A 12,174-nucleotide genomic window follows, 5' to 3' on the forward strand; every position below is an offset into this window, starting at 1 on the left:
TTGCAGTCAGTGGGCCCAATTCTCTTGCCTTCGCTGGGAGCAAGAGGAGTAAATTGGGAGCAACTTGCCATTGAAGAAAAATGGACAGAGCCAGTTGAACATTTTCAGTTGAAAAAATATTTTTGGGGCTGGAAAATGCCTTTTTAACCCAAATGAAAATGTTCACGAACAAAATTCATTGTCGGTTGAAATGTTTTGGTTTTCAAAGGAAAAAATGTTAAACAAAAAAAAAATGTTAGTTTTGGTGGGTAAAAATATCCACTCTTTCCCTCTTTTTTCAGTGGGGAGAAAAAAAGTAAAAAAGAGAAAAATGGGTTTTTAATCACCAAAATGTAACTTTTAAAAAAAACATCTTGGAAAAAATTGAGAATTTCTTTTCCAAGTTTTCAAAAAATGAAATATTTCACAGGAATTTTCTATGGTAATGTAAAGGTTCATTTGTTGAGGAATTTTTCACACAATATGCTTACCATGTTTTTGACTAGAGCTAAAAAATCATAGGTGTATAAACCGGCATAAGTGACATCAGAATCGGGGCCAGTAAAACTGACATATGGACGCTTGTACAGATAGATAAGCGACAATCTTGTGAGTCTCAGAGGTGAAACAAGTTCTTCTCTTCATGCCGATTGGCTTCAGTCCTTTTCCATTTATTTATTTATGGCAAAGGACCTGAAATTTCTCGCGCTGAAGATGTTGACCTCAGAGATTTTTTGACACGGGATAATTACACTCATTATAGCAATATGGGCCCGATCCTGCCACATGCCAAGCACTCGCCACTCCTCACCTCAGCTTACGCGTGCTTTGTGTCTTGCAAAATTGTGGCCAGATCATTATCCTAAAGGGTTTGGAAAAGTGGTGGAGGGATGACGCCTCCCCCCAAAAGAGAGTCACAGACAGTAAGGGAATGATGTTTGAAACAAGAAATCAAAAGTAGTTAAAGACCAAAGAGAAACCCCCTAGCTGGGCTTTCCTAGGAGACTGGCCTTCTAAGGGTACGTCTATACTACCCGCCAGTGTTCGATGTATCGGGGATTGATTTATCGCGTCTCGTCTGGACGCGAAAAATCGATCCGCTAATCGACGCCCGTACTCCACTTCGGCAGGAGGAGTAAGCGGCGTCGACGGGGGAGCCGCGGCAGTCGACTTGCCGCCGTGAGGACGGCCAGGTAAGTCGAACTAAGATACTTCGACTTCAGCTACGCGAACCCCCCTGCTAGTGTAGCCCAGGCCTTAAAGGCAAACTCCCCACAAATGCCTCCCCTGCAACCAATCCAAGAGCCCTTCCTCTCAGCATCCAGGGAGGGGGAGAATGGAGACACTGAGCTTGCACTCATGTGCTTGACAAGGAGCCTGACTAGTTCAGACTCACTCTCAGGATCATGGGTTCAAGTCCCGTACTGGGCACATTTCTTTCCAGAGGTCAGGCTAAATGATCTGACAGTCCCTTCTGGCCTTCAAGCCTCTGAACCCCCTTTGTTCGCTGGAGACCAGCTAGAGCTCCTACATCTATCACACAGGTATTTCTTAAAAGGGGAACCAGAGGGGTGGCTGTCCATGAACTATTGTAGATGCAAGCCACTGTCCTAGGCACGCTGGGTTTTACCTGGGGAGCGAGTGAAGGTTCTGGAGGTAGAACGTTCTCGGGATTTGTATGGATATTTTAACGTTGTATCCAGCTGTTTAAAGCTCTCCTTCAGCGAGTGGGTCTGGTAGTATTCGACCAATTCCTAGAGAGAACACATTGAGTACATGTGATCACCGATGGGGCTCAGCACAGCTCCGGAAAAGCAAGTCACGCTAGGGTGACCAGATGTCCCGATTTTAGGGTCTTTTTCTTATATAGGCTCCTATTACCCCCGACCCCCTGTCCCGATTTTTCACACTTGCTGTCTGGTCACCCTAAGTCACACGCACAGTGAGAAAAGCAGATTCAAAAACGTACCAAAAGGCTTTCAAATTTTTTGGCTTCTGTGATGTGAATCCAGTTGTCTTTCTCCACCACCTTAATGTGCTTGACTTCCTCGTTAAACCTGTGACAACAATCGCAGCAGGCACTTCAGAAACACCCTGATCCTTACGCTTCAGCTTCTGTCCCGCCGTGTATTAGCATGTAGTACTCTGCCTTCTACCAATGCTTTATGACCACCAGCCACTTGGCTCAACCCCCTGGCAGGTGCATCAGCCTTATCCCCTTCCCAGATGGGGAATCGAAAGCACAGAGGTTAAGTGACCAAGGGAGTCGGTGTCGGAGCTGGGAACAGAACTCAGCAGAAGGGCTGGGTGCAGCGTTTAGGACGAACAATTTATTTGCCAAAAAGTGCAGTGTTGGGTAACCCAGAACGATTCATGAATTTGCCAAACAGTTTCAGCCCCAGCAAAATTTTCCAGCGTCATTCACAAAACGGCCAGAGGAGGTGGAAATTGTGGTAGTTCTGCCTCCCTTATAATTTTTAGCCCAGTGGTTAGAGCATTCACCTGGCATGTGGGCGACCCAGGTTCAATTCTCCCCTCTGTCTGATGTGGAGCAGGGATTTGAAATTGGGTGTCGTTCACTGCAGGAGCTGCTCTAACCAATGGGCTATGGGATATTCTAGTGCCAGTCTTTCAGTCTCTCCTGTTGAAGCTGGTCCATTGTGTATAAATAATTAAATGAGAGAGAGCATGTAATGCCCTGGTGCCTTACCAACCATTCTGAATGCTCACAATATGCCAGATTAACCAGATGGCTACATAGCAGCATGCTAGAACCATCAATGGTGCCTTTACTTTAAAGGCCAATACTTTAATAAGCCGGAAATCCTCATGTTTAAACAGTCCAGTACCAATCTCTAACCAGCACTTCACCTGTGTGTGCTCTTTTACTTCACAGTAGTTCCTTACGAGGAATCTCTATGAAGCCAAAGCCAGCCAGAACTAGACTATCTCACCCTACAAATGGGCACCAGTACTAACGAGTCTTAAAAAATATGACTCCAAGTCAGGTAGATCAGTGGAACTACACTGCACTTCAAATCCGAAAGGGAAAACGGAGCATCTTCTGTAGACAGCTTACCTGATGTCTAAGGTGATCAGGCGGTCATTAAAATCACAGGCTTTCCTCAGGTGCAGAACCAGAGAAGAGCAAAGCTTATCAGTCCAACGTGGTCAATTTCACACCCAGGTGACACCAGCTCAACGCCTCGCGCCGGTTACTTTACCACCTTGTCCGAGCTCCGTTAACATAAGCACCCGTTGCTATACTCACTTAATACTGATGGCAAAGCGCTCGGCCTCTGCTGGTCTCTCTCGAATCAGGTACGTCCCGCTGACGTGCGACTTCAGCAGGTTGTCTGTCTGTTGCCTCTCCATGTTCCCTGCAAACCTAAAGGAACGCTCCCCGTTAGGTGCTGAGATCACAGAGCGGCCAGGTACTGACTGTAGGTTTGGCTGACAAGGCTCTGTCTGGTAACACAGGATTTCTACTGTGTTTTGAATTGGGCCGGGGTCAAAAAGTCTACAATCATCCCTCCTGAATGGTGCGGCTCCCTAACTGGCAGGTAACAGGGACCAATCAATTACCTTTCCTGGCTTTTGCATGAGCCCACAAGCCATTCATTACACCATGAGTTGTTTTTTGTTTTTGTTTTTTTAAATAAGCTCATGCAGACTTTACAGGCACTGGTTCTCTCTCGATCTTCCCCACAGAACATCCTGGATGGCAACACGCTCCAAAGACGAGCAGCCTGCTTGCTGACACCAGGCACAGAAATACCGTATCACCCTGACACGGCACAGAACCAGAAGTCCTAGCAGCAGGCCTTCTACAAGACTACTACAATCTGGTCCGATCCTGGGGGCACTTGCTGCAAAGTGTCAAGTGACCTGAATTCCCACCACAGTCACTCGGAGCCCAGGGTCCTCAGCACTTGGCAAGGGTGGGAGCAGAGCTGGGCCAATGGGGAGAGCTTTTGAATCCTCAGCCTCCAAGTGTCTTCTTAAAAGGAAACCAATGACTATCAATGCAGTTCATGTCAAACTCCTGCTTCCAGGAGTTAGAGCTGGCCATCTTCTAGGTCTGAGCCTCCTCGGGGCAGGGATTCTGGGGGGAGATTTGCAAAGCTACAAAGGCCAGTTTGATACCCACCTTTCAATGGGAGTTTGGCACCGAACTATCCTTTGACAATCTCTGTTAGCTGTACAGCGGTAAGGACACTGACTGCAGTCAAGTAGGACAAAAGATACTATCCTGGATGGGTGTGGAGTTCACAGCATGAGTACTCATGAGGGGACTTCCTTGATCTGCCAGGTTATCCAGGAATGTCGGTCATTTTAATTTACGGGGGGGGGGGAGGTTATATTAATATTTAAAAATATGTTTTAACAAAAAAATCCATTTTTGAAGGGCAGGAGAGGGATGGGGGATTAAGAGAGAAAGGGGATCTGATCAAACTCTTTATAAGTAGGCAAAACAGTGACCAGAAATATTTAAACAGCAAGTAACTGCTTTGCAAGTTAAGAGAAAAGATGTAATGGTGCAGAGTGCAGTCCCTTCCCTTCTTTGAAGTCTTTTGTTTTTATACTGTTCCTAGAAAGCCACCTGGACTGGGAATGAGTCCCAAGGTGTATAGGTTTCAATGACAAACTTCTTGGGGTTAAGTTAGACTCATGAAAGTAAAGCCCTGATGCCAATGGGCAGAACTAGAGGGAAGGGCAAGTGAAGAGCAAGCGTCTCCTGCAAAGATCTGCCAATGCCCTACACTAACATCCAACACCCTTCTCCTGAGCAGGGACCTGCCAACCCGGCCAAATCCGCAGCAGGCAAAGTAGCAAGAGCTCAACAAATGCATTTCCCATCTGTGCTCTGATCCAAAGGCCACTGCAGTCCATGTAAAAGGAGTCCCATTGATTTCAGCTGGCATTGGATCAGGCTCTGAAGTCGGCATTCAAACTCAAGTCTTCGGAAGTGAAATGCTAATGCACCCACTGACTATGCCATTTTAGCCCTATTTGCCTGAAAGTCTCACAGCTCCTGTACATTGACAGTGGATGGGGGGGTCGGGGGAGGATGAGGGGAGCTTCCAAAGTGCATTCATAATTTATCTCATAGCAGCTTTGTGACAAAGTAATGGAATGAAAGGGTAAAGCCAATATATCTTTATGTCGGTAGTAAAGCATTTCTATCAGAATGTCTCATTTAACGACCGACTCACCAAGGGTACGCCGTGTAGTCGATTTCTCTCGAAGGAGGCCGGCCGCTGGGAGGCTAGAGCAAAGAGAACACCGCTTATTACTGTGGAGCGCAGATCCTAATTAGATTATAGATCATCTCGGATACACTCCTCTGTACGGGAGCGTTTTTATGTGCCAAGCATTTTATGAGTTATTGGCCTTGGAGTCAGAAGAAGAAGGTTATAATCAACGGCTTCTCTCGTTGGCGCGCACACACAAACCAGCTGTGCCAAGTGTATTGGGTATTTTGATTTATCGGACCCGTTTGTGGTCCTACGTGTGGGTACATGCTGCAGTGAAAAGCAGGCTGCATTCACACTGTGGTGGGGTGCTATACGAGACAGAGAAAGTCTCTTGGGGGGGGGGGAAGATAGGTTTCAGCAGGGGAACACTGCACTGCTTGGGCTGGTAGAGACCCTGCAGGGTTCCCTCCCTAGGCAGGGGCTTGCCGTCCACACTGCTATTTATACCTGTGCTAGGGGGGCATGTAATTCACGCCCCCGGAAGTGTAGACATCGTCTAAAAGTAATTCAAAGCTTTTAAAACTTGTTAACAACCAATCACCACTTCGCTTCTCTCAAGTGCAATCTCAAAGCACCCGACAGTGCTGGGTCAGCATTATCGCCAAGCTGCAGATGGAGAAATCGGGGCCCACAGAGGTAAGCAAACTTGCCCAAGGTCACGCAGCAAGCTAGGGGTGATGCTAAGAAGAGAACCCAGGTCTTCTACACTCCCAGGGTAGTGCAGTGCCCTATCCACTGAACCACACTGCCTTGCCCACTGGCTGAAAACATCTTTCCCTCCACATCCTCAACCCCTGTTTTTATTTCTGTTAACGTTTTGGGACAATCTTTTTCTTAGTCCAAGCACAAAGGTAAGGTGGAGGGGGGCATATGAGTCACTGGAAGTTATCCCCGACCAACGCTGGCCCCATGGCAGCACGGCTTGTGGTCTAAAGATTATACAAATAGCCCCACAAGCCAGCAGGTCAGGGGGTTGGCATCTGGGTCAGACCACGGCCAAGCACATCACCCAAGCAGACAAAAGGCTATTGCCAGGGTTTAAATGGGGAAGTGAGAGGAGCATTTGCATGGGTTACATGTAAAGCCTGAATAGGAAGAATGCATTTACTGCAGTTCTAAAGATACGTTAGTAAAGTAATATGGTATACGGGGCTTGGGCATACTCCCCTAAAATGTGCCAGCATGGGTGCAGAGAATGAGCACGGCTGAGTTGGGAGGTGGGGTTTGTGAATGAAGACCCCATATTTGGAAAGAAGCCCAGGTTGGAAAATTAGTCCCTGACTTCTGGCTGTCACACATCCTTGGGCTAAAGCACTTGTTAAAATGCAGTTTAACGGAATGAAGAAGTTAAAGGTGCAAGGGCAAGGAGCCGGGGAATTGCAATAGGAGTTTGGGAAGAGTGTGCTAAGGGAGAAGCGAAGTGCATGTTACACTCAGGACAGCGCACAATATGCACGGGACATCTGCAATGGCTGTGCAGCGTGAGTAGAGAATTCACTTACTCGGGAGACTCATTTACTCCAAGGGCCCCAAAGCCCACAGGAGTTAATGGAAAGATCAAGCCCCTAAACCCAGTATGCGTCAAATTTAGGGTTTAGGGCTGGACTGAAGAATACCAGGCTCCCCTTATTGGGTAAGTGCTAATGATCTACACGCCTCCAGTCCTTTCATAACGGCTAGCAAATGGCTCACAATGCACTGGCTCCGTTTCGGTTAATTGGCAGCAAATGGAAAATTAAATTAATAGATGGGACTTCACTTGGTTACACATTAACACAACCGCCCAACACATTAGAAGTCTTCAAGCCTGGGCCACTATTAAGGTACAAAGCACCATCAAAGGTCATTCTTCTAGCCTGATAAATAAGCATGGCTGTGTCCCTTTAAGTGAAATAATTTGCAGACTCCATCGAGTGTCCCTGACTGACCTTGAGCCTCGTTCAGAAATCTCCCCCAGCACATTCTTCAGTCCTCCGTGACTGAGCCAGGCCTGCAGGCAAAACTCACACTTCAGGAGGTGCTATCGTCTCTCCTAGGCATAGCTGGAGGTCCCAGGCAAAGCAGCGTGTGAAGTTACGCTCTGCAGAAAGGCATCCATCCAAGCCGGCACCATGTGATGAACTTGCCCATTTTGAGCATAAATATTCACCCATCTCAGACAAAATCCCGACAGCAAGGAAGACAGCTCCCAATTGCGACTTACACCAGTTACATCCGGAGTGACTCCAATAAGCAGAGATACTCCAGCTGCATGCCGGTGTACAGTCCACGATTTCAGTTGTCTTGCTTTAGGAGATGGGCCCCAAGCCAACCCCCCCAAACCTGAGCATGCCCAAGCTTGGGGGTGTTGGGCTCCGGTCTGTTTTTATGCACTTACCCTAGCGTCCACAGGACAGGGCTTCACCGATGAACTGGGAAAATAACCAGACTTCTTTGTCTGTATTAACCTCCCCTGTAAATAAAGATTAACATCAGCACTGTGCCAAAGAAATTCGATTCTTTGCTCCAGTTTCAGAGAACTTTGTATGTTATGTCTTCCTGACACAAGCTGAAAATATGCCTCAGAGAATTTATCTGGATGATGGCTGGCAAACTCCAGTGAATAAAAGTGCAAAGGGGGAAATAAATAAATAAGAACTTTATGACTAGCTGGTAGCCTCTGTGTAAGGACTTCTGAACATTTCCAAAGAACAACTTCACTCACTTCCCACCACTGCGAATCTGGGTCCCCTCTTAGCAGTTCTATTATGTCCCCAGTCTGAAACGTTAACACCGGCTTTCCTGGGTGAGCTGGGTTGCCATGGTAATTCTGAACGGCCACCATTTTAGGACCTAGAAAGAGAAAGGAAACAAAACCTATTGTTACGAGAAGACCATCTTGTGAGCCACTAACCCAGAGAATATTAGCGGTCAGGATTTGCCGGCGTAGCTCATTCATGCTTATGGCATGGCGCCTTGATTTGCTCAAGCTACATGGCTAACATGAGAGAGTCTGGCAAGCTAAAACATTGGGGGCAGATAACAATGAGCCCACCTGAACCCCAGCTGCAAAGATGGCACCTGCCTTGGAACTGTGAAATCTCAGGCAGGCTTTAATTGGGCAACAACAAGCCATGCGCGAGTCATCACAGGCTGAGTGACACAGACTGGGATTTCTGAGGGGACGACGAGTTAGGCGCCCAACTCCCATTGACTGTTGATGGGACCTGGGACTGACATTCTGTGCTGTGAATGATCTTGTGTTAAAGATGCCTCCCCTGCCACACTCAACTGACAATATTTATCTTAGCCCCCTTCTTTTCAGCTGCTTTTACCTCACCCCCACCCCGCAGCTAATGGGAGCAACATGCTCATGCTCAAAATGTTCATGTCACCAGCTTGGATTAGGAGGACTTTTCCCCCAGGACGGGCTTTCCTGTAAGTGAAACAGGCACAAAAGGGAGCTGGGTCTTTTCGTGCAAGGTGGGGCATTCAGGACTATCCCAGGGCCCTGGTCTGCATTAATCTTGAACAAGGGAAAATGTAACAGGGACCAGAGTGAATGGCGACGCTGACAGAAGAGAACTCTAGGAGCTACAGAGTGAGTTACCACCACCGCAATACAACCACATTTATACAGCCCTGACTGCCAGAGTATCTGAGCACCTCCCAATGTTTAATGTATTTATCTTCACAATCCCGGGGAGACTGGGCAGTGCTGTTGTCCCCATGATACACATAGGGACTGAGAGGCGGCTAAGTGACCGGCCCAAGGCCACGCAGGAAGTCTGTGGTGGAGCAGTGACTTGAGCCTGGGTCTCCCAAGTCCTAAGCTAGTGCTCAAACCATTGGACCATCCTCCTCAATCTCAGCCGTAACTGTGAGGGGATGTGCCTGTGAGCAGAATGAGGGTTATCCCAGTCTCCTGGCTTCTTAAGGCTTGTCTACATACGAAAGTTTTGCTGATTTAAATATGGCTATGCCCAGACTTAAAATGCTACAGTGGTGTTTCAGTGTAGAGTAGACACTTACTACAGCAACGGGAGGGGATCTCCCATCACTGTAGTCATTCCAACTCCCTGAGAAGCAGTAGCTAGGCTAACGGAAGAATTCTTCCCATCGACCTCGTGCTGTCTACAACGGAGGTAGGTTGGCTTAACTACATCTCTCAGGGATGTGGATTTTTCACACCCCGAGAGATGTAGCTCTGCCGATGTAACTACATTGGTACTGTTAAAGCAGCAAAAAAACAAAAAAAACCCAACCACCACCCGCCCCCCTCAGTGTGGATGCAGTTATACTGGTAGAAGAGTGCTTAAACTGGTATAAGGCACCTTCATACTAGTATAAGTGTAGGGTTTTAGTGGCATAACTATGTTGGCAAAAAATCACCCCCCCCAACCGACATAGTTGTACCAGTATAACTTAAGAGTAGACCAGGCTTTAGGTGCAAACACTGTATGAGAGCCGCTTCCAAAATTTGCCATCATCAACCTCTTTGAACCAGATCCCAATGCTGCCTCCCCTACGTTACCCATTTACAAAACACCAACACCACCCTTACCAGGTCCTGTATTTAATGAGTCCTGCAAAGAGAGAGAAAAATAGTTTATGTTCAATAAAACTTATTGCAACTGAATGTATTTAAAGATAAAATAAGATCCCCTTAAGTACCATAGTAACCTCTGCTCTTGCCCTGATCACCGCAAAGCTCCCTGTGCAGATTCAATTTTTTCCTAAGGCAAGGGGCATATCATGCTGTATCTACCCATAATTCTTCACTTTAGGGACAGGAAGGTTTCCTTTCTCTGTAAGAGGAACCATCGCAATTTAGCAGGGGAAATACTGAGGTGAAAATTTATCCTTCTGCCCACGTTCTCCATCTACGATAGTTCAGAATGCAGAGTCATTGCAGCATTGTGAGTCAGCACATCTGACGGTGATCACCACAAATGACAGGCAAGGCCCATGTGGAACAGGCCAATTCTGGTCTAAAATGAAGGACATCTGTTACCAGCACTTATCCTGAGAGGTGCTCAGATCCCCAAAATCCCACAGAAGCGAAAGGAAATTGGGGGTGATCAGCTCCTTGTAGGTCCCTAGGATGTTGTGACACGGATATTATCCAATGTAACGTTCGCAGTGACTGCTGGGGACCCTCCCCAAGGCCCATGCTGCTTCCAGAGCTAGTTGAAAGCTCATAGCTGTAATTCAATCTGGACTAGTGAAACACAGATGCCTCCACAGCCCCTGCCTGACAGGGAGTTAGAAGGGAATGAGAGGCTTGTTAAACAAACGTACCTGGTCCGCTGGAGAGCCTGAAAATAAATGTTAAAATAATTGGTTAATTTAGGGGGAAACGACCCTCTGTTTTGCACTTCCCTCTACTCCACGGCATAACTCAAGTGGCGACAGTGCCTCATCATCTTGACAGAAGGGACCAAAAGTGAGGCCCTACAGACTTGCTCCAACGCCCACTGACGTCAGTAGGAACCTTTCCATCCACATCACTGGGCTGTGGATCAGGCCCCAAATGGCACCCAGCTCTGCCAACGCACCTCAGGCCTGCAAACAAGGCTTTGGTAACAAACACATCCTGAGCCGCGCCCTGCGGATTTGTGCCCGGCTGTGTGTGTGGTGGGGGATTGGGGGGTGAGAGAGAGAAAGAGCATCGTGTGGTTATATGGCCCAAATGCCCATTAGAAATTAGACTAAGAACTGCATCCCCACCAACCACCACATCAGAGCAGTTGCAGGTGTAAATATAGTAACCCATGGAGCCATCTACTGACAGCCTATTTGTTTGTCTCCATTACACACACACACACACACACACACACACACACACACACTCTCACCTCCCTCCCCCTGCCCACTTAGGCGGTCTGATGGAATTTTCCTTCATTGTTGTCCCTTTTCCCTATCCTTGTTGCTTTCTAAGCGGCAACACTTTTACCTTCACCTGGAGGGAAGAATACTTCGTCTTCTCAGAGACTGGTTTGACACGACTTAGCCAAGAAGGGGTATTAAACAATGCAGTAAATTACCTTCCGTTACCCCTCTGCCTCCCACAACCCACAGCGAAACTCTGCAGCTTCCCAGTCAACATCTGTTCAGGTAGGAATCTCAAAATTGCTCCTAAATCGGATCTATATAGCCTGTACTTCATGTCCTATACAGTAAGTCTCTTCTAACATTAGCTTCAGCGAATCTGCCTGCAGGGAGATTTATTTTAGGGGGGAGGAATAGCTCAGTGGTTTGAGCATTGGCCTGCTAAACCCAGGATTGTGAGTTCAATCCTTGAGGGGGCCATTTAGGGATCTGGGGCAAAAATCTGTCTGGGGATTGGTCCTGCTTTGAGCAGGTGGTTGGACTAGATGACCTCCTGAGGTCCCTTCCAACCCTGATATACTATGATTCAGTCAAGTTGGTTGCAAGATCCCACCTGATGCATGGTAGGGATTAAGTATCTTTCCAACTTGCTTGCTGGTTTTATGTTCCTTTACTGTATTCGGAGTAGTCCCCTGAAATGTATGTATATTTACTACAGGGAACTACTTGAAATAGTCAGAATATACATATACACATACACACACAAGAGCTACACACAGTTACCATACTAGGAAGTGGATGGAAAACTCTTAAACATTTTTTCTTAATCTATTCAGAAATGGACATAAAACAGTGGATGACATTTAGTGCTAGTAAGAAAACAACTTCTATCTATCAGATCATTCACAAGAAGCCGAGCCCTTTTAAAAACAGCTAGAATGTCAAAAGACTTACTGATCTTGCAGGGAGGAATAATTTCCAAGCATTCTTTGTGAGCACCTGCTCCACATTTCATGCAAAGATAGCCCTGATAGAAAGTTCCTCTGTGAAAACAGAAGTGGAAATTTACGATTTTTCTTCATTCCGGTCCCCTCCTTGATATTTCTCCCCAATTACCTGTTTGTTT

General features: G+C 47.0%; 1 protein-coding gene across 1 annotated transcript in view; it reads right to left on the reverse strand.

Moving 5' to 3' along the window:
- Positions 1-12,174, reverse strand: part of VAV2 (vav guanine nucleotide exchange factor 2) — a 305,827-nt gene that overhangs the window by 5,386 nt on the left and 288,267 nt on the right. The window contains exons 17-25 of the mRNA XM_026657295.2: positions 12,003-12,091; positions 10,518-10,534; positions 9,781-9,802; positions 7,942-8,069; positions 7,615-7,689; positions 5,196-5,248; positions 3,251-3,367; positions 1,949-2,036; positions 1,610-1,733 (exon numbers count right to left, since the gene is read on the reverse strand). Coding sequence (XP_026513080.1) covers positions 1,610-1,733; positions 1,949-2,036; positions 3,251-3,367; positions 5,196-5,248; positions 7,615-7,689; positions 7,942-8,069; positions 9,781-9,802; positions 10,518-10,534; positions 12,003-12,091 — 713 coding nt within the window. The remainder of the gene's footprint in view (positions 1-1,609; positions 1,734-1,948; positions 2,037-3,250; positions 3,368-5,195; positions 5,249-7,614; positions 7,690-7,941; positions 8,070-9,780; positions 9,803-10,517; positions 10,535-12,002; positions 12,092-12,174) is intronic.

Source organism: Terrapene carolina, unplaced genomic scaffold (genome assembly GCF_002925995.2).
Source record: "Terrapene carolina triunguis isolate 2854851 unplaced genomic scaffold, T_m_triunguis-2.0 Scaffold238, whole genome shotgun sequence".
Lineage (NCBI taxonomy): Eukaryota > Metazoa > Chordata > Testudines > Emydidae > Terrapene > Terrapene triunguis.